Below are 24,023 nucleotides of genomic sequence, written 5' to 3' on the forward strand. Positions count from 1 at the left end.
TGGCCAGTCGGGCAACTTGTTGCAACTTATGCAGGTTTAGTCAACCCCGCAAAATGATGAGCGAGTAAGAGGATGGTTCCAACTGTTCGAGAACCGTGTGTGTGGCTTCCTCGGGCGGCTAAAATGCATCCGGATGCCTAGAACGAGAAGCATGAAGTCCCGGAAAGCACACCGAGCACATGGACAGACAGCATTACGTTTCTGTAAATAATGTTGGTGGCTAGGTCTATTCAGGAACGCCGTAGATATCGTTAAGTACATATGCCATGTCTCGGTACTTGGGGTCCCTGGCCAGAGATGGATTTAATAACTGTTGGCAATCAAAACTGACCAACTGCCATGTTCAGGGTTACCTTTTATCTTCGCTGGACTCCATCAATATTGAGTTCAAATCCACTTTACGGACAAAGCATTGATTTTTCAATTACTCTAGTCATATCTCTTTGTGTCCAAAGCTCCAGTCGACTTTCACTGCTGTCATGAAGTCGAACGCCGAAATTTCGACGTGAGATGCTATCCATAACATTACGATTCTTGTCCTTATATCCAGATATCATTATGACCTCCCATCATGAACTCAGATGGCCAAGCCAATATCCATGAATCCTAATCAAGGACAGCATCTCTACACTAGCGAACTGCCAAAAGTCACAATGACAATATGGTCTCTGAGAAAATTGTACTACAGCTGAGGTCCTGGTAGCTTGCATTTTAACCACTGACTCTCACATACCCTAAAGCAGTCGTTCTTCATCCAACAAGAAGTCAGAGATTGCACACCAGTCATTCTCGTCGTACTTACCTACTAACAATGGGGCGACGCATAACTCGCAACTCGCATCATAGCCAACAAGAAGATCACAGTGACATTAAGTACATGATCGACGTATGAAAATTGATTAAGGCTATATACAGTCTGAAATCTCGGATCTCCGTAGTTCTTACGGCACCGAGCTATTACAGCCCTAGAAATGACGAGAATACCTCTAGGACACATAGGGCTCGCTTATTGAATCCATTTCCCTATACTATATAGTATCCTAATCATCACTTACTTGGCCACCGGAATTCGAAACATAACCTCGATTTAGGCATTCTTCGTCAGGCAAAACGTGGGTAGTCGGACATTGTCATCCATAGTTCGACACTGACACGTCCATGTGGTACAACAGAAGAAGCGCGCGGTCTCACGACATTGCACCTGTGAGCATGCACAATCCTTCCCCGGAGTCGAACGGAACCGCTAAACGAGCTAAGTCGGAGAATATCAAGTAATGGTATGATAAACAAAAACCTAAGAATGTCCCAAGGCTGTGTCTCAGCTTTCCACAAGGTATGTTAGTTAGTCTGAAGCGAGTTCCGGTCACTTGGTCACGTCGTGGCAATAAAATAACGAGTTTCTATTTACTGACTAGGGAGCAAGTACACTAAAGAATCAACTTTGCCATCTTCTTCGACGTCCTGTCTACTCCAGGAATACCTCGACCCTCAATTGGGACCTTTTTATGTCACTTGTGATGGGCCTAGACTTGCGTACTTACCTCTAAGCGTGAAGTTCCATTCTAGGTACCGCTAGTCCGCTACCGCTTTTTGTGACGGAAGGCGAGATACTACCACGGGTGTGTCGTGTGACCTTTGTGCACCGGCCTTCGGATGACCTAGTTATATAGTATGCCGAAAGTCTTCTGTTGCAATGTTTGGTCAATGCTATGCCTTGCTCCTGGGTTTCTTTTAGTTTGTGACTGGAATTTGAATATGTGGAATCCCTTATTTGGGAAGCAAGAGCCAAGTGTCTTGAAAGAAGGATGGATATGGTCGCTGAGACTTCTCACTGTTCTTCCAACAAACCTGGCATCAGCTCTTAATGGGCGTGCTAATGTAGTCAGGTCAACTCTGAGAAGCGGGCAACGAGCCTATTTTCGGACATCAGTTCACACGATACCATTCACCATGGTACAACTGCTTTGGATCTGCCTGACGTCAAATTGGTCTGGTATCATTTCATATCTTCTGTCCGTGCAGTGCTGTCCCATATCTCAGAGACAACAAATACGATGAGAGGCCAACGTCTTGGCCTTCCTCATCACAACGCCGTTCCCGTCCGTTGTCTGTATGTGTATGTCCAGTGGTAGTAGATGCTTGGTCTTCGTAGTGTGTGCCTTGACAAGCAAGCCGCGTTTGTATTTTCACTAGCCTGGATTGGTTGCTAGCAGAAAACCCGCTGACCAAAGAAAGCAGAACCCATTTCCCGTTGAGACCGCCTTGAGATGCTCCCAGAATCACACATGACGAAAAAAGTGCCCCCTTATGACGATGAAGACAGGAAGATTTAGACCTCGGTGGTAACCTTGGCCTTGGCGTTGGTGACCTTGACGGAGAGCTGCTTAGCGCGAGCGATGATCTCGATGCGCTTGCGGGAAGAGACGTTGTGGGCGATCCTATAGTCAAGCATATTAGCGACAGTCCATTGCATCGCCCTTGCTCGTTGCCTCCATTGTCCATTAAATATCGCGAAAGCGACTCCACGATCCCGAATCCGACTTATGTCCCCAAGAAATGAATGGATATCGATGTAACGTACTCAGCAGCGTAGGTCTTGTTGTGCATGAGGAGGAGCTCGACATCCTTGACGTTGCTGACGAGGAAAGCCTTGTGGCCGGAGGGCATCATGTGGCGGGTCTTCTTGTTGGAGCCATAGCCGATCTAGAAGCGCGAAACAAGTCGCGTTTGGTTAGCCCTTTGATCGATTTGAACTTCCCAATCGTTTTCCCAACGATCACCCGCGGAGCGTCTCTGTCCAGGGGCTTGGGACAATCCAATCCTGCGGTTCCCGTCCAGATTCGCTCCGTCTTCTTCCACCACCGGATTATGGCCAAACGTACCGAGGGCATAGCAAGAGTGCCCCTGAAGCGACGGCGGACGCGGTTATCGATACCCTTGGGCTTGCGCCATGCCGAGTCCACACGCATAAAGCGATCACTCTGGTGGCGCATGAAGCCCTTAGAGCCTGTTCACCAATATTTCGTCAACATTCTAGTTCCACTGGTATTCGCATCGCTCTTTCGTCGATTGTTGTCGGGAAACGGCGGTGATGGAGTTGTCGGCCCTCGAGCTCGAGCAAGCAAGGGGATTTCTATTTTTTTTCTCGTCGGCTGGAGTCGCGGAATTGAGGAGAAACGTACGCTTCTTGACGATAGGGACGTGCTTCTTGGCGGCAACCATCTTGAATATGCTGTTAGAATTGCTTCGTTACTGAGAATACGATTGAACGAGGGTGCCTACCTTGACTGTCTGTTATCGAGTGATGGGGGACTGTTTCGGCGGGCAGCGTCACGGCGGGACCTGGGGAAAAAAATCGAGAAAGTGTAGCTGGTGGGCTTAGGGCTGTGCGAAATTGTTAAGGCGAGGCTTGGTACGCAGCTGTGATTCGCCAAAATTTTACTGGGGTGGGTCACCATCTGGGTGGCAGTTGTAAATCTTGGCAGTCAAGCCGCACCTGGAGATAGCGCCCAGCCGTCCGAGACCATCTCAGGAGCTGCCTCCCTCTTTCTTTGTACGCAGTGCATCTCGCCGGCCACAATTCTATTACCAACTACCTCTATGGACTGCACTTTCGATTCGGAGTCTTATGGCATACGTAAACCATTTTACTGAACTAGTACGGAATGTGTTGCGTTGCTGTCGTTCTTCGGCATTCGTGACCCGGGAACTCTGTCTTGATGAGAGTTCAACCTCCTAGAGGTAAAACCAAACGCATTGGATTACATGGATCCACTCGGGCGATACGCATCATCATTCACAGTTCAGCAATAATAATGGGAACGTTTGACACAACACGCAAATACATTCACCCCGATTCACTATCAACCAAACTTTATCCATCCGCTATCATATCGCTGGGTATTGAGTATACACACAAGTCTATGTGTCAAGTCTAAAAGATAGGGCTGATTCTGCCTGCTTGATGGGCAATACTGCTCGACGTCTAAAAGCATGCTTGCCTCACTAATGGTCGCTCAAGATATGTAGAAACGGCCATTGCTGCATGTTGACCAAAAACCTCCAAACCTGCCACGTCCTATGATGGTGTGAGCAAATGGCCTGCCGGATAGGAACTTGTAGTTCGCTTATCCAACCAGGCTAGGCCATGCTCCCAAGCATACTACTGGACCGCCGCCCTGCAACAAAGCTATATGGACCGCAAAAGGTTTGAAGAAAACGGCTACTCTGGTCGTGCGTTTCTCGGTGTGGCAGCTGGGCGACTGTCAAGTCCTGGACTGTTCCACTCGTTCCCAGCCACCCACGCCGAGTTCGATACTTGGCGCGTTGTGCTCGTTGAGGGACGATGGCGACAAGGACTTTGCCAATGCTCTAGGTATATAGCACTCCCTCCAGAGTGTGTGTTCCCTTACTGGGTAGCGCACTGAGGACCAGCACCCTCGTCTTCGTCATCATCTTCCCAGTCATTGCCGTAGCGCGGGTCACCTTGGTGAGCGCCCATCTAGGTTCAAATGTTAGCCACAGCTTCTCTCCTTATATGTTTGAAAGATCATCATACCTCTTGGATATCGGCACCGGATTCGTATTCAACGTCATCGATCTCCTCGGCCTCGATTGGCTTGGGCGGAGGAGGTAGGAGCTTCGCCAAAGCGTCATACTGGCTGTCGTCCTGCAACCAACCATCTTCAGGGAACTCGATCTTCACAACGAGGTACAGGTCGCCCTTCATATCACTTTTCTTGACGGGCATACCCTCACCGGGGACTTTGAGGACGTCGCCGGGACGAAGAACCTTGCCACGAGGGTGGTTGATGTGGATGCCTCTGCCGTCAAGGTGCTTAACGACGACACGTGAGAAGCCGCTCAGAGCCTCGATAAGGGCAACGTTGAGGTCGGCTGAGAGGTCATGTCCGATGCGGGTGAAGACGTCATGGGGCTCCTCGACAAGGTGGAAGATGAGGTCTCCTGGGGCCTGGTCCGGAAGCTGGTCCGCCTCTCCTTCCAGGACGATCCTATCGCCCTGCATGGAGCCGGGAGGGATGTAGAGCTCGAGAGCCTTGGTCTCCTTGCAAGTCCGCTTGCCCTTGCACTTCTTGCAGCGGTCCTTCTCCTTATAGTGCATGCCAGAGCCAGAGCAGTGATCGCAGGGAATAACAACTTGACGGGCCATGTTGGGGCCGATGGACTGGTAGGCCTCTACAAGACCGCGACCCCTGCAGCGCTCGCACTTGTTGGGCTTTACGTTCTCCTTAGCACCGGTGCCCTTGCACTGGCGGCAGACAACCTGCTTTTCGGCAGCGAACTTGACAGTCTTGCCCTTGTAGAGCTCCTCGAGCGTAACCTTGTAGGGCTGCTCTTCATCTGGGCTGCGCTTGGGGCGTCTAGGCATGCCGCCCATGCCGCCCATACCGCCCATGCCGAACATGGCAGCAAAGATATCATCCATGTTGGCGCCATGGCCGCCGTGGCCGCCTCCCCTTGAAGGATCGAAAGCAGCCATACCGTGGACGTCGTACATTTCGCGCTTCTCTTCGTCACTAAGAATCTCGTACGCCTGGGCGATGGCCTTGAACTTGACTTCGGCTTCGGGGCGCTGGTCCTCGGGGACCTTGTCCGGATGGTGAATCAATGCGAGCTGGAGATCGAAGAGTCAGCACAACATCTAGGAGCTTTTAGACAGGCGGTTGTGTGCGTGGTGATTTAGCCCACCTTGCGATAAGCCTTCTTGATGTCATTCGGGCTGGCCGACTTGTCGACGCCGAGAATGGCTACACGAAGCGAGTTAATACATGCCGAAACAGATTGCCGGTATCGCGGCGAGATGGTATTTAATGGCAGGCATACCATAGAGATCGAGGTCGCCCTCGTCGCCGCTGCTGCTGCTCATGGTGATAGCGAATCTGGGGTCCTTTAACGCTGTAAAGTCGTTTTCTCTGGTTGAAGGATCGGTCGGTATACCCCGTCAAGAATCCGGTTGACAAAAAGGGCAGCTCGCAAATGACGAAAGGCGGGGAGACTGTGGTCTTTGCACCAAGAGGACACTGGACGGATGGAGGAGGGAGGTTCCTTTTCGTTTTCCGTCTCGTTATGGGAAATTTTAAGCGGCCCCGCGTTGGATACCCGGCTCCCTTTTGGGTACTTCACCTGCTAGCTACTGCTGAGTCAAAGTTTGTTTGATAACCCACCGTCAACCTTTCAGGTTCTTTGCGAAAAGTGATCGAGCGACGGGAGAGACACATGTACTGCTGAGACCTTTGCCCCCAAAAAAGAATCGTATAACGACCTATGGAAAGTATGTCATGAAGGACAAATGCAGCTTCCCCTCATGGAAGGCGGTATCCATATCGCTGTGTTCCTGATAACGACGGTCGGGAAGCAATAAGGCGCACAGCGCCATCCATTTTAGCCCACCCGCGATTACCTTATTTTCTACACATGCGCGGGCATGCACTCCAGGTTGCCCAAACACCGACATCACTTGTTGTTCGCCTACAAGGCGTTCTGTCGTGTATGGCGGCTGGTTTATTTTTTGTAAAAAGTTGTGTTAAAATAACCTTAGGGGCGCTTCGTCATAAACTTCTGGGCGATGTTGGTATCGCTAAAGTAGTTTGATGATAACGATATCCATGTTACATATAGGTACCTCTAGAAGCGACCCTTGACTTTCCAGTCTTTTCAGAATTGGAAGTGCGATGAGATGCCAAGACTGCAGAATGACACCCCAGGGTCCACTTGAAGTTCGGTTCAAAATTGAGCGGGCTCCACAACCCCCAAATACCCACTTCTACCGCTGGACCATGGATCGCACCGCCACATTACCGACTACCGCAGTAGTAAGACTCCAGAACCGCTTCTGTGGCTGTAGACATTCTTGTTCGTGATCCAAACTCTCACATGTTATCTTGCTCCCTCCACCTTCTCATACTGTTAGTCTCAGCATCTGACTTCACAATTTCAAAAACCAAAAAAGGGAGGTGACAGTCTGAAAAATGAGGGGCATAGGGCTACTGTTGAGGAGGCCAGGCTGTCCTTCTCTTGCGAGTGTCTCAAGTCTTTCTTCGCGGCGTTTGTGGTTCTCATCGACGAGATCCACCCTCTGCCCACATCAAACGCAAGTTACGCAGCAACAACAAGGTGAAGGCGTCTTGAAAGGATCCAAGAAAAGACAGGCTGAGGATAAGTGGAAGCTGCCAGACTCACCGTGCCGTACCCGTTTTGCGCCCTCGCCTACCGGATATCTGCACCTGGGATCTCTAAGGACCGCTCTATTCAACTACCTTCTTGCCAAGGCGACCGGCGGCCAGTTCATTCTCCGCATCGAAGACACAGACCAGGTGATTACTACTCAGCACCTTGTACCCCAGGATCACAGGTGGTCAATTCGTAGAAGGAGCAGAGGCTGATGCTCTCTATTGTATCCGTAGACTCGCCTTGTACACGACGCTGAGCAGAGGCTATTTGATGACTTGAGATGGGCCGGCCTCTCTTGGGATGAAGGCAGGCAATGACGACCCATGAGTCTGCACTGGTCTTCTATACCTGCTTCTCCATGCTAACTCTGTTTGTTTTGTGAAAAGGCCCCGATGTTCAGGGACCATATGGGCCGTATAGGCAGGTAAGACGCAAAGCAGCACTGGTGTATCACGGGTGGGATTTCGGTTAACCATTTACATATGCCAGTCCGAACGGCTGTCACTTTATGACGAGCATGCCAACCAGTTGATCCGCGAGGGCAAGGCGTATAGATGCTTCTGCTCACCCGAGGATCTTGAGCGCCACAAGCAGGCCGCACACGAGTCTGGAGAGTCGACAGCGTATCCCGGCACATGCCGCAACGTCTCACTAGAGGAATCAGACGACAGAGCTGCCAAAGGGGAGAAGTATGCCGTGAGATTCAAGAGCAGCGACAAGCCCATCATCATCGAGGATATTCTCTATACCCGTTACCGCAAGAGAGAGCCCGAGGAGGACTTCATCATCCGGAAGCGTGATGGTTTTCCAACCTACCACTTTGCCAATATCGTCGATGACCGGGCCATGAAGATTACTCACGTCATTCGCGGCGCCGTATGTTGTATTTTCCTCAACCTACCAGTCATGTTTCCTATATCTGCTAACCCTTCACCATCCAGGAATGGCTCATTTCAACCCCCAAACACGTCGAGCTATACAACGCCTTCGGCTGGGAACCACCCAAATTTGCTCACGTCGGTCTCCTCGTCGACAAAGAGCGCCAAAAGCTGAGCAAGCGCCACAAGGGCGTCGACATGTCCTGGTACAAGGACAACCAGATCCCTCCCGAGGCTTTGCTCAACTTCGCCGTCCTGCTCGGGTGGAGCCAGAAGAGTGGTGAGCCCGACTTCATGACGCTCCAAGATATGGTCGACCGGTTTTCCTTCAAGTTCAGCAAGGGTGACATCGTCGTCTCTTTCGACAAGCTCCCCTACCTCCACGAGAAGCACTTTGAGCATCTACTCCGGCAGGAACCGCCCAACCTGCCGCGTCTGCAGAGCTACCTGATCAACCCCATCAGGGATATGATCACGGCTGTTGAGGACGCCCGCGCCGAAACCCCTAAGGGAGCCCTTGAGGAAACTACAGTTCATAACATCCCCCTCCCCTCCCTCGCCTCTCCTGTCCCCCAGACCCAAGAGTCCCCTGCTTCTGCCCAGGACTACATCCTCCGCGCCCTCCGCACAGCCAAGTCAATCAAGCCCGATCTGGAGCTTTTCCTCTCCCAGAACCGGTACGCCTTCTGGACCATCCCCCCCTCGGTTCTCTCCAAAAACTTTGACGAAACCCCGTCCCTCCAGCACGCCAAGCTCGATGGTGAGGAAGCCAGTCCCAGTGTCGTCATGCGCTTCATCGTTGAACAGCTCAGCGATATTGTCTCCTCCAAGGGGGAAGAGGGATCTCCGGAGGAGAAGAAGGCCGAAGTGGAAGAATGGATGGCTGAGAGGATTAAGCTGGTCGTGGATGCCACGGTCAAGGCCGTGAGCGTCAGCGACCCGGAAACGGGCGAGCCGATCAAGGGCGCGGGCGGCTACAAGTTTCTGCGGTGGGCGCTGTTGGCGGGCGATCATGGACCGGGACTGGTGTCGGTCATGGAGTTGCTGGGTAGAAAGGAGACGATGAAGAGGCTGATTACCTCGTACAAGGTTGCTCTGGAGAAGGAGAAGGCAGAGAATGGGGAAAGTGGTTCGGGCACAATGGATGCGGTGGCAACTGGTCTTGGACTGGCGTTGTTTGACCTGTTCTAGAACACAAAGGCAAGGGCGTATGGCATGTAAAATATCGGTAGTTTTGGGCGGATGGCTGTAGCTGTTGTGCCATGTATTACTATTTGTCGTTTGGATTTGTCCATCTAGTATTCCATGGCTAGTCCCTGGTTGTCTCTTCTCTTGGAGGAAAAGGGCGTTTGTTGACTATCATCTCCAGTCCGTCCATGCGGTCCTGTTGTCCCTAACGATTCTCATGCGCCTCCATAAATGCTCCCTGGGACTCTCTAATGTGGGGATATCTCTTTGGTGCTACCCATGCTGGCCTAATCGCATTTCCTTCCGTTCCAGAGACTCGCGCAATGATGTTCACCCTTGTCCTCACTGCAGCATCCAAAAATATCATGGTTTTTCAGGCTGGACACCCTCTGCCTGCCCACGACAGCCACAGCCAAACACTTTGCCTTTGACGTCCGCCGCCATCAGTCCAGACCTCTCCTTTGCAGCAATCTGCTTCACTTCGCTGAGCAATTTCTCTATGTTTTGATCGACCGCATCACTCTTAGGACCTCTTTGCCCAGTCGTTGAGAGCATCTCCAGCGATTTCGACGCCTTCGAAATGCGGGATCCCAAATCCACCATTTGGCTGCTCGTGTAGTCCCTGTTGGTAAGCAGCGGGTTCTGGGCCAGCGTCTGCACCCAGTACTTGTTCCACAACGTCTCCAACAGCTTGCTATCGAGTGTGCTCTTGAAGTGCTCAACGTCGAGCGCGTAGTATCGATGGCTATGAGCGCCAAAATCCTCCACCTTGTTCAGAGGGACGCTCTGTCCATCGCCCGTTGTCGTGTTGGTTGCTGCGGGAGGCTTGATCCCTTCTGGAATCGTCCTAAACGCGCCGATCTCAACCTTGTTCTGGCTTACTGTCCTGTCCGGGTCGATCACCACTGCGACGAACGGCTCGTTGAACTGCTGTTGTAGGGATTGGGTGCCGACGTCGATACCGCTTAGCCAACAGCCATAACCTGGGTGTGAGTGGTACCACCCGATAACGTTCTCAAGGCGGTTCTCCTCACGGCAGAGACGGAGATACTCGACCATGTACTCGTTCGCTTCGTCCTGGGCGTTGACGCGGGTTTCTGTGCCCTCTACCGGTAAACGATAGGCGTCGGTAATGACCATGGTGCTGCCCTCAATGTAGCCCTGCATCATACCCATGACCTCGAGATTGCCGCCGGAGCGGGCGTGCATGACCATCTTGATCATGGCAACGGAGGAGATGCGGACGGTCTTGAAGTATTTGTAATCGTTGGTCCATGGTCGCGAGTTGACAACGGCTTTGTGGGCTTCTGAGTCGTAGGCGTAAAGAGCATCGCGTTGGACGTCCACGAGGCCGGGATTCGGTGGCAGCTCTATAATGGGGATTAGAGGTTAGCTGCCGTGGGAAGCTAGATAGTGGCACACAAACGTTCATCACTTTGCGCCCACAGAAAACTTACCCATCGTGGTCAAACGGTTGCTCTCGCCGAGCTATTGTAGGGTAGTTGGGGTATACGCGAAATTTCGTGATCCTTTATGAAGATTGGCCGTGATAGATGTTGTGAGAGGATCGGATAACTGTATCAGACACAATCGAAGGAAAGTAGCAGTGTCTGTCGCGCTGATGATGTTGTGTGTAACAGGCAACGAAACATTCCAACTAAGCAAGCTGCAAGCATGCTGAGGCGAAAGCTCGATTGCGGCAGGCGGGCAGTGGCATTCGGCCTCATGTGGGTCAAGTTATGGTGGGGGTCCAGCCTGCGATGCGGGGGGTTAGTGAAGCTGATAAGCTTCTGGCGCCGCGGCAATCAGCCATCAAGGTTCTAGGTACTGTGCAGGCATCTACCTATCTATAAACAAAACAACAAAAAGCACTTCGTAGGCCGTGGAGCTCTTGACATCGAAGCCCTGCCGGGCGATGTCATCTCCTGACTCGGTGTACCAAACTGATGCACCAGCGGAGGAAGGGCCTTGTGGGTGACATGACCTGAGGACGGTAGTTGGAAAGCTGACCGTGGGAAGAAGATACGAAAATAGGACTCTGTAGGTAGGTAGTGTTGCAGCCGGGACAGCATCATCTCTCGCCATGCCTCATATAGCATTACAGTAAATCTCACAGTCGCACATCATCAAAAGACCAACCGAGACGCATCTTCCAAAATCCAGACGTCAGCTTTTCAATTATCAATACTACGGCCGTTCCTGGGAAGCCTACGCCAGGTAGCCGTGTTGTATCCACAGATATGTCTCGTCCATCAAGATGCCCGTTTTCTTTCCCCTGATACCGTTCCACAGCCCTTCGCGCATTCAACCTTCTCCATGTGCATTCCAACCCAGTCTCCGTTCCGTATACACCTTTAGTCCTTCTCATCGCTTGCCAGGACTGCCTTGATCATCGCATTACCTACCTCCACCGCTCCCTTGAACCTCGGCTCGAAGAAAGCCTGGGTAACCGCAAACCGCTCCCTCCACGTCTCGAATTGCCTCAGACCCACACACTCGGCCCAGCCCGCCGCCGCAATGGTGAACTGCAAGTCATCCCTTCTGAAAGTCCGATCCTCGATGCCGACCTTCAGGCACTCATCCAGCAAGCCCGGGGTCCTGAACAAGTGCTCGGTGACGCCCAGCCAGAGTCGGAACAGGGGAGTCGAGCAGATCATGTGGTCGTACGGCACGATGCCCAGAGCACTCCAGCAGTCGACCATGGCAAGAAGCGAGAGGTGGTTGTTGGGCAAGGAGGGAGCCGAAGGGCCGCCATTTTCCGGCTGGCGGAGGCTGAACTGGTCGAGCACATCGTCACGGAGGAGAGGTTTGCTCGCCCACTTGGGGCTTCCTTCGGCACCAAAGACTTTTTCCTTGGCGGCGTACACGCGGGCGCGGAGCTCGTCGCTATGACCCTCCAGCATAAGTTGGAACAGCTCGGTGGTGGACTTGGCGAACTGGGCAATCTGCTTGTGTGCTTCGGGGTTGAGGATGGCGAGGCCGGCGTAGACGTGCCACTTTTGGGCATAGATGCGGAGCATGAGGTTGATCTTGACGTTTTCTATGCCGCCGACATAACGGGTTCCCTCCCAGGGGAATTGCTTGGTTGCATGCCAGGCCTTGCCCATGCTGAGGAAAGCGGCGTGGGTGACGGCTTGGGTATCGGCCGTGATGCGGTCATGTTCATCGGCACTCAGGTAGACAACCTTGGAGTTAAGGCAGGAGAGTACGTGCTCAACCTTGGAGAAAGATTCGTCGGAGGCGCGATGCTTGATGAGCACCAGCGGCTGGCCCTTGGGATCGACATTGGGGCCGTGAAGGGAGTGGCAGGATACGATGTCAACGTCGGCGGGCAGGTACTTTTCGAAAGCCTTGATCTCAGGATCTTTACAGGACGTTTGGCCACCAACAATGGCGCCGAGCTTGGTCGCTAGAAACGAAGTACGCGGTTAAGCTCAAGTCTACGTGACGGGGAGAGAGGTCATGGCAACACACATGGACCGTACTGGGCGACGACACGATCGATGACCGCCGCCTCAACACTGTATATGATATAATCGCTGGCGCGAGACACGAGATGACCGTTACGGAGAATTTGTATATTTTTCTAGAAAGCAAAATATGAAGACTCAGCACTGATTCTGCTGTAGAGAGATCGGGCTAAATGTGTGCGACCGTACATTCCCCTCGAACTCTTGTACCAGCTCATCATATTTCTCTTCCCTATCGCAGGCCATGATCCTGGAAGGGATCGTTAGCCAACCGATTCCTGATCATGCTGTGACACTAAGAACCTGTTGATATCTGGTCAGCGCAAGTCCCTTACATATGCTGAAAGATAAAGATGTGTTAAGATGTGTTTGTTTCAGACGAAAATTGTAAGGTAGCTGAGATTTTTCATCATGGAAAGCTCCCTACACAAACTGGGACCGGAACGGTTGACCAGCCGTGACAGGCGCGATACTCTAGCCAAATGCACTCAAGTCATCATATTAGGGGGTGGTGGGGAATGAGAAGAACTGTTGCAACATACCATTTGAACAACTGCGAAATGTTTGTTGAAGGTTAGTCGCGGTGACAGGCTCCGCGAAGAGCCTGGGCGGGATTGACGACGATGAGACGAGCGAGGAAGAATTATTACCTCCAACCTGCGCTGCTAAGTCTCCGGGCATACATCTTGCCCATATCGCCCATTCCAATCAGGCCGACAGTGAAGCCGGTCATATTGGGGGGTTCCGATGTCGAAGCCATATTGACGCGTGTATTGTTTCTTTCCAGCAGGACCGGTCGCTTGCGGCAGCTATCACATCGTCACACAGGACCCTCGGCACCAAAGAAGCACTCGCTCGATGATCGCGCGAGAAGCAATGGGTGAGGCTGCGTTGCTGTTGCTGGCTTTGTGGTACGGAAGGAAGAAATTTTCAATTCGGGAGGCCGCAAGGTGGGATTTTAAAAACGACTGGAAAAATCCCGTCAGTGTGCTTCGCCCCACTTTGATTTGCACTTGAAAGCTCGGACCATCTTCCCGACACCGGAAATGGAGCCATCCCTCCGAACTTGGCCTCCGAACCACAACTCCACCAATGTCCCGGCCCGGCACCGGCTGTGCGCGGAGGCTGCAATGAATGCCGTCGTCATCCTTAGTTGCCACGATCAAAAGACGGGACAATTCCAGGAAAACATCGACTTATCATCATTCCGCCTCGCTCAGTCCATTACTCAAGAAGTCGTATCAGAATGCTGCTACTCTTCGCTCTTGGGTCTAATGGTTCCGGCCAGCTAGGCATCGGCCACAAAGAAGACGTTTCCGTTCCAAAGGATGCCCAATTTGATGCAGACCTTCCGGCTACTGCCTCCATCACTAAGATTGCTGCAGGAGGTAACCACACAATCGTTTTGACTACGGCCGGCGACATCTACTGGAGCGGAGACCCGAATACCGGTGCCTGTGGCAAGTTCACTCAAACACAAATCTCGCAGCCTCCTCGATTTCACCCTGTCGATCTTTCATCTGTATCAACACCCCAAAACTCATTCAGGGTAGGTCTGGTTGCAGCTGCCTGGGAAGCAAGCATCTTTACCCGCCTGGATGTCCAAGGTCGCAACACCAGAGTCTACTCTTGCGGCACCGGCCTGAAAGGCGAGTTGGGCTTGGGCACTTTCATCTTCCGTACGGCGACTCCGTCTCTTATTCCAGATTTTCCTCCCCCGGACACGGAAGTTGTCGATCTTGCCGCTTGTATGGGCCATGTCGTTGCAGTTTTAAGCAATGGTGACGTTTGGGGTTGGGGTAATGGCCGGAAGGGTCAGATCGGAGCGCCGGAGGATATTGTTCACTCACCCCGCAAAATCGAGGGTTTGGGCTTCAAGGTTGTGAAAGCGGTCTGTGGAAAGGAATTCACATGCTTGCTGGGAAGCCCGGAAAGCGGTAACATCTTGGTCCTTGGTTCAGACAAATGGGGGATCAGGGCTGAAGTTCCGGACCAGGTTGTCGGATGGCGAGAGGTCGGTGCTAGTTGGGGCAACCTGTTCATCTTGAAGGCAGATGGAAGCTTGTTGAGCTGGGGCCGTAATGACCATGGTCAACTCGCTCCCGCGAATCTACCCCAAACCAAACATATTGCGGTGGGGAGCGAACATGCACTAGCCTTGAGCGAGGAGGGTGACGTTACAGCCTGGGGCTGGGGTGAACACGGCAACTGCGGACCGCTCAGTAGTTCGGATGCCACAAAGGGTCAGCAGAACGTTATTGCGTCGTCCAAGTTCATTCCTTCGGGCGCTAAGATAACCACCCTCGGGGCCGGCTGTGCCACCAGTTGGGTGGCAGTACAGATGCCGTCAACCTAAAGCCTTGGGAACAGTCAAAGATATGCCGAGGATGACTGATAAGTCGTATGTTACAGTACATGAACCAAACCACCCCTTTAAGCACTGCTCGGTTTACTTGGTCAAGAGGAAAATAAACCAAAGCGCCGAACCTGGTTGCCAGTTAGCCAAAGAATAGACATAGGAGACAACATGATACATGCCTCGGAAAGCTGCTGGGTTGGCTCGAGTCCCCCAGTAAGTCTGTCTGGCTCATTACCGGGCACAGCCGGTCTTGCCAGTAAACTGCTAATTCGCAAGGACGGCGGATTCTAGAGTGGATGTTAGCCATCTTTTTCGTGGCGACTAGAAGGAAATGACGTAGAAGTACCGGTTCGCCCGTTGCATTCCACTCGACTCTAGCGTTGTCCATCTCCTCTTCATCCTCACGATCCACGGGATCCCATTGCCGGTCCTCGTCGCCTTGCTCAACGAATAACGGCGAATCAGATCGATCAGTCTTGGCGGCCACCGGGGTTCGAGGCGGTATGGGTGGTGGTCGAATTTCAAATTGTGTCTGTCGTGGTCGTGGCGGTGTCTTTTGTTGAGGAGGCTTCTGCGCTGGCTTTGGAACGTCTTTGGCCTCATTGTTTGCAACAGAGCCGTCAGGCTTTGACGCAGGACCTGGTCCCGGACCCGAACCCGGTTTTGGGGTCTTTGAAGCCCTTGCCCTGGTACTTTTGTGCTTCTGGGTCATGGCATCCTGTTCTCCAACCGTCATGAGGATGAACTCACACAGAATACCGTCCGCACTATAAGATAATTTCATCGGGCGTCCGGGCTCCGAGTAGTAGGTTGCGAGCTCTCCGCTGATTATTTGAGCGTGTTGGAGAATGGCTCGGAAATCCTTGACACTAATGATGATGTGAAGTTTGTCTTGGACTTCAACCTCGTTAAACTCGGCCATTTCTACAGAAATGTTGGTGTGAAGCGGCTTCTTGAGGACAGCTTTTCATGCCATTGTCAGCATCATCCTCCAACTTGGCTTGAAGGGAGGTCTTACAAACCTTCATTGCCATGAGGGCCGCGTTTCTGCACCTTGTCCGTGAAGCAGGTAAAGTTCACAACATGATCATCGTCATCCGTGTTGATATCAAGCAATTCAATACCCGGACCGAAATGATCCATGAGTTGTCGCAGTGTGCTAGATGAGATCGACCAACGATTCCCAGCCTCGTCCTTCTCAAACTTGGCATGAGTTGGTGGCTTTGGTTCGAACGGTAGAGAATGAGACGCGGTGATTCCTGTAACGTTGTGAGCTTTGTAGGTATGATGACTATGATCGGAGCGTTATGTACCGTTCCTGCAAGAGATTCTTGCAATCAAGCGGCTCTTCTTGCCAGGGCCATCTTCAATGGCAACATCACAGCGCTCGATGGAAGCATCTTTATCCCGTGCAGAATCACCACCTTGGCGAGACCGAAAGATGGACAAGAGGGACTGAGAGAAATTGTTGGTAACTACCCAGGGGACATAGGTCTAGGAGCGACCACTCACCCGGACGTAGAGTTGGCAGAAGAATCTGTCTCGATACAGGGCATTTCCCTCGAAATGGTAACGGGAGAAGAACCTGTTAGCGGCAAAAGTGAAGCAAACGTATGCTGACTTTGAAATGTTGAGAGTAGTCAAGGTAAGCTAAGAGACAGATAAATTAGCAGCTGTATCATGATCTCAAGAAGGGAAGATTTGTTGGTGAGCCCTCTATGAACGTACCTTGTCCCTTCTTGCTTCCAAGCAAACATCATCACTGAACTTGTACATGCAGGCGAGGGCGTCGTGGAAAACAGACACGCCCTCCTCGCTGAGCGTGAAGTTCAAGATCACCATTTTGTGGCCGCCGTCGCAATTAGTCGATCTACTTTTATTCTTTTGGCCAGGAAGAGGTTTCTCGGGTCCAAGTCCAGCTACACACTTTCTCGCATCCAGTCAGCGAATTCTGTTGTGATGGCCCGACAGAAGGGCAGGAGCCTGCAGTGGCCTGGAGTCTGATGGAGAATAAGTCGAGGCCGAGTGCAGTTGCCTTGGAGTGCTCATGCGTGACACGAAACGCTGTATCAAGAGCAAGTGAACAATGATGGATGGAAGGTGCAAGGGAACTGTGATGGTTGCGCGGCTGCTCCCAGAGCACTCGCAAGGGACCCGACCGCGTCGAAGCACATTTGGGGCGGTAAATTCCAGTGCCTAGCACTCTAGCCTAGCTCTAGAGCCCTCTAAGATAGGTACACACAGGGACCGATCGACGCTCCCGTCACCTCGCCGGACTTCCTGCGCGACATCCATACCTCTACAACTACTGCCCGTAGCCCGGTCTTTCAGGTCAATTTCTCCCACTTGCGCCTTGTTGCAGCTTGAACTAGGTCCCGTCGAGCTCACAAAAAGCAAAAAGCTCCCATGGACTATTGGTGGTACGCGCGGGAGTTCCTCAGAAATATTCAAGTGTACACCTTTTCTTCTGTTGAATTCCCGTTTGGTATGGGACAAGTGATTTGATACTGTGAAAGCAGCAATAGGTACCTCTAGCTCAACCTCATTGGCTCGGCTGCCTATCATTGTCAATGTGGGGGCTGTTGGATATCCGAGTCCTCAACTTGCTCCGAGACCTGACACACGTCAACAAACGCAATTCCGAAAACACCCTGTTTATTAGAAGCTGTGAAGCAAATCACACATGCATTTATGAATTCCACCAGTGAGCGCGCTCTGATGCCTTGAGTATGCGCGCACATGTGACAAGGGGCCTTCAGTACCCTAGGTATTGATTTCGAGTACAAGAAATCGCCATTCGGTCGTTTTCGGAATCTATCTCCAGTCCTCTCTCTGTCCAAACCGCCCAGATCGCTCTGACAATTCGCAAACGATTGTTTCATCTTCTGCTTTCCCCTCCCAAACAATAATCTACTGCTTAGTGTAGACCCTTTACTGGATCTCACCGTGAGGCTCGGCAGAAACTGTCCGTTTTGGCAAGTTCGTCCACACAAGTGCATCACAGCAACCCATTTGCCAGGAGAATCACATCCAGCAAACCAACTTGTCCATAAGCATCACCGTTGACGCGGGCATTGTCACGGGATACCTTGGATTTTCGCTTCAGCCGCTCCTCCACAACCAGCATAGGCCGTCGAGACTGTTCAAGACTTCAGCCAGTCACGCTGGTAGAATCATTCTGCTTGTCGAGAGGAACCCATACTTCCACAGTTCTTTCGAGTTGCGCGTTAAGGTTCGTAGTGCTTTCTCGTCCCTCCCTTCCATCACAGTACCTATTCCCTTAACTGCTCCTTCAGCCCCCTTCAGACGTACAATGTTTTCTGACTTTTGCCCAGACAAACTTAAACAAAACCATTTGCTTCCGCCGTGCCGTGGGTAGTTATACCGCATTTCGCATTCCCACGTCCACTTTATTGATTGTTTCGTCTTGGTCTCAATAGTTGCCATGACCTTCCCGGGCTTTCCCACAGAAATTTGGTGGCTTATTGTTGACCAGGCTGCCAGTATAAAAGACGTATCAACAATGTTTCTCATTGCTCGTCTTAATCGTACCATGGCATGCTTTGCCTTGCCGCTAATGTACGGCATTGTCAAAGGGTTAATCTATGACGACGCGGACAGGCAGTCGGTCTGCTTCTGGAGGTCTATCATTGTGTCCAGCCTGGGGAAGACCTTATATCCGTACTGCTGTTGGGTTAAGACACTTGACTTCTCCGACCTCCTCAACTTCCTCCAAAATTTCGATAAATCAGAGGATGCCCAACTGCGTTACACATTTTACAGCCCTCCACTTCGCTACCTACAACTACTCCAAATTAATATATCCAACCAAGACCATCTATTCGACCAAGACCATCTCGGTGGCAACGTAGGTCCACATGTGCTATTCTGTGAAGTCGTCAATAAGATCACAGAAGGTATCAAGGCTACCGTCGACCAGGAGCACGTCACTTCCCGTTTAGCCAAAGTTCGATTTCCGGACCTAGAATACCTGCCCTGTATATTGTATTTTCCTGTGTGGATTTCAAGGCTCACTGGATTGACAACGCTTCATATCCACGACATATCTTTACTCAACGAACAGGTGATTCTGGCTATTACTCAGAACTGCTCTGCCCTCAAACATTTGTGAGCATTCTTCAGATCCCCGCCTATAACCGCATGCCACCCTTCGCGGAGGCATTCGCAGCCGTTATACTCAAAACTGAGAGCCTAGCCTCTCAATGAACGTGCTTGTCAAAAATTTGAACCACCGCGCGTTTATAACCTAGTTGCTGACCTGATGAACGTGGTAGCAAATGCTATATCATACCATGTGAGGAAGCTGAAAAACATCTCAGCAGTTTGCTGCAAACGCTTCCTCCTAACACAATCGGTATGTACGTCCCCCCGTTGAAGGTGGTCAATAAGGGCATCGGCAGCTAACCCAACACAGAATCTTTTACGGTCATACGAGGTGTTATAAGTGGCCCACACGTACTAAAGGCTCTGGATAGGCATTCTGGCTCTCTGAAGCTCATTCAGTTGACACAACTGGGAGCCAGAGCTCTGGGCGCATTGAACGAGCTCCAAAAGTGCAATGCACTAGAGAGTCTGTATCTCGACGCGTTCGTTGGCCCAGACTTTGACTTTATACGGTCAGATACAGCAGTCTACGGTCAGTGTGTGGAATGGCTGCAAAACTGCGGCCAAATGACGCACCTCAGCTTGGGCTTTTTCCCTGGTGGCACGCAACTTCTCAAAGATTCATTGACAGGGCCAAAGCTCCGTCTTAAGTCTCTCACCCTGATGTCAGTTGAGGCAAATGCGCCCTGGTATAGTGAGCTACATCACCAAACGAAACTTGAGTACTTGAACGTTGAAGTCCCACAGCTAGAGTTTCAGGAACTTGGACCCGCCACTGGGAGATGCCAGGGCCTTGCCGCAGGCATATCGCACTGTCCAGAGCTTAAAGAACTGGAGACGGAAGAGTATCTCTCGGTCGCAGATATCAGCATGATCAGCGAAGGGGCTTTGAAGTTGGAAAAAATCAGCTTCAGCGGGAGTCTGGTCCATGATGCGCACATCATGCCACTTGCAACCCTTCCGCGCCTTAAGGAAGTATACGTCACAGGTGACTCGGCCTTCACAGCCTCGGGGATCCTGAAATTCTTCAAAAAGATGGAAGAAACCCTCGACCATGACCATCAGGGGTTTGAATTCGGCGCGGCGTTCCAGCAAGGCACTTCGATTGGACAGAGAGAGTACAAACGCCTTCGTAAGGCAGCCAAGCGAGCCTTTGATGGAGATGTTGATATCCAGTTCATTGACTCTGACGGAGAAGATTACTAATTCCCGGATAACCAGTGTCTCGGTAGCTCCTCAATGCACGGAAACTGTGAATGACTGATACCAACGAGGCCGCAGCTCAATCAAGGAGTTGGGAGGGCCCCTGATAAGGGAGAAAATCAGGAGTGGCTAGCATGTTCACATGATGTTTGTTGCCGGTCATGAAAAAGAAAAAGCACGGAGAGAGAAATCATATGCGAGGAAGAAATCTGATGTACATCTTCGTTCGAAACTTCCGGAGCAAGATCATGTAATATAGTTTGCAGTACTATTTGCGCTTATGGGTACGTTTTGCAGGACCATTTCTATGATAAACTGGCATTTCTTTTTATATCCGGACCAAAGCAGGCACGTGTTGCAATAAATGACCGTCTCATCCACTTCGTGTCCCCATGTGAATGGACTCGAGCGAGTGGTTACGAAAATGGAAAACGAAACATGTCCACCACAGTCCATTTCTGATATCATGTTCGACGTCCAGCACTTTCTCTGCCTATATGCTCTGACTTCGAAGTTACATTCCAATACCTTGACACCTTGCTCAGGTGTTTTCGACTATCCACAACGCATATAACGGCTTTTGTCAAGATTCTCTTGTTTCCTTTTCGTCCTTTTTTTGATATATTTTTTCCTGGTTCAAGGGTGGCCGTCCCGCGATCAAACTCAATAATGCTGATAGGGGTAGCTTGTTTGACAGATCAAGCCTCGGATGACACAGTGGCTTGTATAGAGGCTCAGCAGGAAGAAAGGAGACTTGAAGTGTCGTATGTACAAGGAGAGATTATTTAAGCTGGGTTAGGGTTATAAGTTGGAATATCAAAGGTGGAAATTTACCACAGCGAAATGGGAAAGATATCTTTCCATTGTTACCCTCATGTGACTTGGTATGTGACCACTTTTTATCTTAGTACGTAAAACAGGGTAGCCCGACTCTGGCTAGCTTTAGAAATGCACAGAATCCCCCAAACAACGATCATTTCATGGATAATGAGACTGGCGGTCTGTTGACTTGTTTCCGAATGCGGTAAGCTGTTTACATTTCCATTTCGTTACTGGCTCAGTACTACAGAACGTGGGTGTTGTGCACGGACAAGCGCACAGGTCCTGAGAGCGAATGTAAACGCGGAAAATGTTAGGAATTGAAAAGATGCCATATTTACTGTGTCTATCAACCCCTACCCTACGGTGGGCGGCTGGAAAAAAAGAAAACAAAGCAGCTCGTGCCAGCTGAAGCTTGAATAGAATGGATATATCTCCTTGCCTCTACATATTCTAGCGATCGTTGATAGCTGTTCCTGCTATTCACACACTGTGACGGCATGCAGTCATAATGCGGTGCGCGACCTTGGACCGGAGCCTTCTACGTCTTTCTACATGACCCCACTCCTCTGGTGTAGTGTTGAATATCGTCAGGAGTTATGGACCCCGCCATAACACAAGCTGGCCCCCTCCCCTCCTCTTCCGCTCTCTGCTCCATACATGGCAACTTGCTTGGAACCAAATCTTTACCCGTATTTGCGCAATTCTTTGACACTGCTTCACTTTCGCGACTTGCACACCAGTCAAGTATTTCAGAAGCGCCTCTCCAATTCGAACATCTAAATCAATAGTCAGAATTACTGCTCGCCGCAAAGCGTCAGGATGCCGGTCGACTACAGCAAGTGGGTAAGTTACCCTTTTTTTTGGCCACCATGAGTGCTACTCGTGGACAGATGCACTGACATGCCGACTCAGGATGCGCTGGAGCTCAGCGATGACTCTGATGTCGAGGTTCATCCCAACGTCGACAAGCGGTCTTTCATTCGCGCCAAGCAGAACCAGATTCATGCGGAACGTCAGCAACGCAAGCTCCAGATCGAGACCCTCAAGTACGAAAGAATCATCAATGATACTCTGATCAAGCGGATCTCCTCCCTTCTTGCCTCTCTCAAGGCTCATGCTTCGGAAGTCAGCTCGCGCAACCCAGGCGAGGTGGCCTTTCAGGCTGTCATAGAGTCGGCCGCTGGTCTAGATCCCAAGGATGACCAGCCCCCACCAAGGCCTGCCGGTGTTCACAATGCAGAGCAACCCCTGCCTACGTACACCAAGATGATGGCCACGCTTCTTGACGATGTGAACAAGACTTTAGAGGAGAAGAAGGTAGAGCAAGACAAGAGATACGAAGCTACCATCGCGGAAGTGGAGGAGCACCTCAAGAAAGTCACAAACCTACAGGGCGAGTTGCTCAACAAGCTTGACGAGTTGGAAAAGATTGACAAGAGCAAAATTACGAGCGAGTCTATCCACACGGGCTTTGACAGCACGCACATCAACAAGGCGAAGGCCTCTACCTCAGGAGACAAGAAGGAGACGTCCAAGGTCGAACTTCTAAACCCGAACTACAGCGCCACCGATAGCCTACCTGCACCCAGCACGACTACGAACGATGATGACGATGATGCTGAAATTGAGGCTTCTCCTGCCGCCAAACAATTTGCTTCGATCAAGGCAGACGACTACCGGGAGTCCCTCGCCTTCCTTACGAAACACCCAGAAATCCTTACCGAAAAAGAAACCGATGGCTTGCTCGTCCTCGCTTTCGACGCACAGCTTCAGAACCGTGACGACTATGCTCGCAATTGCGTCCACCAAGCACTCCTGCTGCAGTACTGCCGGGCTTTGGGACGCGACGGCGTCGCTCTGTTCTTCAAGCGCATCACGACACAAGGCCACCAGGCCCAGGAGGTCTTCTTCAAGGATGTGCAGGACACATTTTACAAGATCAAGAATAGGGCTAGAGAAATCAACCTACAGAGGGCAAAGGAAGAGGCCGAAGGTGGCAGCCAAGAGGGTGTCGAACAGATCCAACTGCATGCGGTAGAGCCTGGTACGGTGATAAACATCAACATTCCTCCAGCTGACAGTGAAGACCCAGAGGTACAGCAAGCTAGAGCTATCTTTGAAAGCTTTAGTCCCGAGATGAAGAAGGCTCTGGAATCGGGCAAGTTGGATGAGGTGAACAAGGTTCTGGGCAAGATGAAGGTTGAGGAGGCTGAGGAGTTGGTGAGCAAATTTGGAGATGTAAGTTGACAGTCGTTTGCTCCCGTGTTGGTTTGCTGCGAAGACAGAATTGCTAACGTGAGGTCTTTAGGCTGGTGTTTTGAGTCTCGAGGAGGAAATCATTGACGCCACTACACAAGAGGGCCAGGAAAAGTGGAAGGAGATCGAAGCTGCCAAGAAGCACGCAGATGAGCCCGCTGGTGACCCGGAATGATTGATGTAAGACGCCGTCTTCGTGCCTTTCATTCTCGCTTGGAACACGTTTGGGACATAGGCATTGTAATTTCGACGGACATAGCAACGAACATAGGAACATACCAGGCTTCAAGCTATATCGAGGTCATGTGTTAGCTCTGCCCTGTTTTCAGAATTCACTATACGGATCGCCTTTTCGACCAACAAGCAGGTAGTTGGCTGTATCCTCCAACAGTCGAGTTTCTGTTACTGAGTTCTGGCTAGCATATCAGATTTAGCATCGCTCCCAACTTCACGGGATTGTCAGTTAATCGCCTTGGTCATGTCTGTAAGCAACACAATGGCCACGCAATCAGATACCAATCTTGATCAAAG

At 51.2% G+C, this 24,023-nt stretch overlaps 9 protein-coding genes across 9 annotated transcripts; 4 read left to right on the forward strand and 5 right to left on the reverse strand.

Moving 5' to 3' along the window:
• Nucleotides 1-1,971: 1,971 nt before the first annotated feature.
• Nucleotides 1,972-3,337, reverse strand: B0T23DRAFT_378108 (60S ribosomal protein L32). Its single transcript, XM_062837074.1, has 5 exons — nt 3,283-3,337; nt 3,183-3,222; nt 2,883-3,007; nt 2,582-2,703; nt 1,972-2,438 (listed from the first exon to the last, which is right to left on the reverse strand). Exons 2-5 carry the CDS (start codon nt 3,220-3,222, stop codon nt 2,330-2,332), a joined length of 396 nt encoding a protein of 131 aa, XP_062694501.1. The 5' UTR covers nt 3,283-3,337; the 3' UTR covers nt 1,972-2,329.
• A 596-nt stretch (nt 3,338-3,933) lies between these two features.
• Nucleotides 3,934-6,085, reverse strand: B0T23DRAFT_124848 (uncharacterized protein). Its single transcript, XM_062832096.1, has 4 exons — nt 5,845-6,085; nt 5,710-5,768; nt 4,559-5,635; nt 3,934-4,501 (listed from the first exon to the last, which is right to left on the reverse strand). The coding sequence occupies exons 1-4, from the start codon at nt 5,885-5,887 to the stop codon at nt 4,409-4,411; spliced, it is 1,272 nt and encodes a 423-aa protein (XP_062694502.1). The 5' UTR covers nt 5,888-6,085; the 3' UTR covers nt 3,934-4,408.
• A 798-nt stretch (nt 6,086-6,883) lies between these two features.
• Nucleotides 6,884-9,440, forward strand: B0T23DRAFT_125014 (uncharacterized protein). The gene is made up of 5 exons (XM_062832100.1): nt 6,884-7,334; nt 7,425-7,497; nt 7,578-7,615; nt 7,681-8,067; nt 8,133-9,440. The coding sequence occupies exons 1-5, from the start codon at nt 6,990-6,992 to the stop codon at nt 9,258-9,260; spliced, it is 1,971 nt and encodes a 656-aa protein (XP_062694503.1). The 5' UTR covers nt 6,884-6,989; the 3' UTR covers nt 9,261-9,440.
• Nucleotides 9,441-11,006, reverse strand: B0T23DRAFT_124989 (COP9 signalosome complex subunit 5). The gene is made up of 2 exons (XM_062832097.1): nt 10,715-11,006; nt 9,441-10,627 (listed from the first exon to the last, which is right to left on the reverse strand). Exons 1-2 carry the CDS (start codon nt 10,716-10,718, stop codon nt 9,621-9,623), a joined length of 1,011 nt encoding a protein of 336 aa, XP_062694504.1. The 5' UTR covers nt 10,719-11,006; the 3' UTR covers nt 9,441-9,620.
• A 477-nt stretch (nt 11,007-11,483) lies between these two features.
• On the reverse strand, nt 11,484-13,730 carry B0T23DRAFT_125007 (uncharacterized protein). Its single transcript, XM_062832099.1, has 4 exons — nt 13,378-13,730; nt 12,917-12,977; nt 12,732-12,843; nt 11,484-12,666 (listed from the first exon to the last, which is right to left on the reverse strand). The coding sequence occupies exons 1-4, from the start codon at nt 13,485-13,487 to the stop codon at nt 11,612-11,614; spliced, it is 1,338 nt and encodes a 445-aa protein (XP_062694505.1). The 5' UTR covers nt 13,488-13,730; the 3' UTR covers nt 11,484-11,611.
• B0T23DRAFT_125006 (regulator of chromosome condensation 1/beta-lactamase-inhibitor protein II) lies at nt 13,731-15,154 on the forward strand. The gene has a single exon (XM_062832098.1). The coding sequence runs from the start codon at nt 13,974-13,976 to the stop codon at nt 15,081-15,083; it is 1,110 nt and encodes a 369-aa protein (XP_062694506.1). The 5' UTR covers nt 13,731-13,973; the 3' UTR covers nt 15,084-15,154.
• A 30-nt stretch (nt 15,155-15,184) lies between these two features.
• B0T23DRAFT_403859 (Rad9-domain-containing protein) lies at nt 15,185-16,928 on the reverse strand (the record flags this gene model as incomplete). Its single annotated transcript, XM_062838819.1, has 6 exons — nt 15,185-15,373; nt 15,433-16,049; nt 16,109-16,345; nt 16,400-16,541; nt 16,599-16,736; nt 16,815-16,928. 6 exons carry the CDS (start codon nt 16,926-16,928, stop codon nt 15,185-15,187), a joined length of 1,437 nt encoding a protein of 478 aa, XP_062694507.1.
• Nucleotides 16,929-18,639: 1,711 nt separating this feature from the next.
• B0T23DRAFT_313748 (uncharacterized protein) lies at nt 18,640-20,417 on the forward strand (the record flags this gene model as incomplete). Its single annotated transcript, XM_062834759.1, has 5 exons — nt 18,640-18,710; nt 18,870-18,954; nt 19,171-19,214; nt 19,382-19,461; nt 19,522-20,417. 5 exons carry the CDS (start codon nt 18,640-18,642, stop codon nt 20,415-20,417), a joined length of 1,176 nt encoding a protein of 391 aa, XP_062694508.1.
• A 1,638-nt stretch (nt 20,418-22,055) lies between these two features.
• On the forward strand, nt 22,056-23,667 carry B0T23DRAFT_428011 (uncharacterized protein; the record flags this gene model as incomplete). The annotated part of the gene is made up of 3 exons (XM_062840106.1): nt 22,056-22,079; nt 22,149-23,474; nt 23,545-23,667. The coding sequence occupies 3 exons, from the start codon at nt 22,056-22,058 to the stop codon at nt 23,665-23,667; spliced, it is 1,473 nt and encodes a 490-aa protein (XP_062694509.1).
• Between the last annotated feature and the right edge of the window lie 356 nt (nt 23,668-24,023).

The sequence above is a fragment of the Neurospora hispaniola genome (genome assembly GCF_033458365.1).
Source record: "Neurospora hispaniola strain FGSC 10403 chromosome Unknown B0T23scaffold_3, whole genome shotgun sequence".
NCBI lineage: Eukaryota > Fungi > Ascomycota > Sordariomycetes > Sordariales > Sordariaceae > Neurospora > Neurospora hispaniola.

Excerpts from the sequence above, each read along its gene's own strand:
- B0T23DRAFT_125014 (XM_062832100.1), top strand. The coding sequence starts at position 6,990 with ATGAGGGGCATAGGGCTACTGTTGAGGAGGCCAGGCTGTCCTTCTCTT. Across the intron at positions 7,335-7,424 it reads GCATCGAAGACACAGACCAG|ACTCGCCTTGTACACGACGC; the intron begins GTGATTACTACT and ends TTGTATCCGTAG. Across the intron at positions 7,616-7,680 it reads CATATGGGCCGTATAGGCAG|TCCGAACGGCTGTCACTTTA; the intron begins GTAAGACGCAAA and ends TACATATGCCAG.
- B0T23DRAFT_378108 (XM_062837074.1), bottom strand. The coding sequence starts at position 3,222 with ATGGTTGCCGCCAAGAAGCACGTCCCTATCGTCAAGAAGC. Across the intron at positions 3,008-3,182 it reads CGTCCCTATCGTCAAGAAGC|GCTCTAAGGGCTTCATGCGC; the intron begins GTACGTTTCTCC and ends ATTGGTGAACAG. Across the intron at positions 2,704-2,882 it reads GCACTCTTGCTATGCCCTCG|ATCGGCTATGGCTCCAACAA; the intron begins GTACGTTTGGCC and ends TCGCGCTTCTAG.
- B0T23DRAFT_125007 (XM_062832099.1), bottom strand. The coding sequence starts at position 13,487 with ATGGCTTCGACATCGGAACCCCCCAATATGACCGGCTTCACTGTCGGC. Across the intron at positions 12,978-13,377 it reads CTTAGCAGCGCAGGTTGGAG|GATCATGGCCTGCGATAGGG; the intron begins GTAATAATTCTT and ends GATCCCTTCCAG. Across the intron at positions 12,844-12,916 it reads TACAAGAGTTCGAGGGGAAT|AAAAATATACAAATTCTCCG; the intron begins GTACGGTCGCAC and ends TTTGCTTTCTAG.
- B0T23DRAFT_125006 (XM_062832098.1), top strand. The coding sequence starts at position 13,974 with ATGCTGCTACTCTTCGCTCTTGGGTCTAATGGTTCCGGCCAGCTAGGC.
- B0T23DRAFT_124848 (XM_062832096.1), bottom strand. The coding sequence starts at position 5,887 with ATGAGCAGCAGCAGCGGCGACGAGGGCGACCTCGATCTCTATG. Across the intron at positions 5,636-5,709 it reads TCAAGAAGGCTTATCGCAAG|CTCGCATTGATTCACCATCC; the intron begins GTGGGCTAAATC and ends TTCGATCTCCAG. Across the intron at positions 4,502-4,558 it reads CCGGTGCCGATATCCAAGAG|ATGGGCGCTCACCAAGGTGA; the intron begins GTATGATGATCT and ends ATTTGAACCTAG.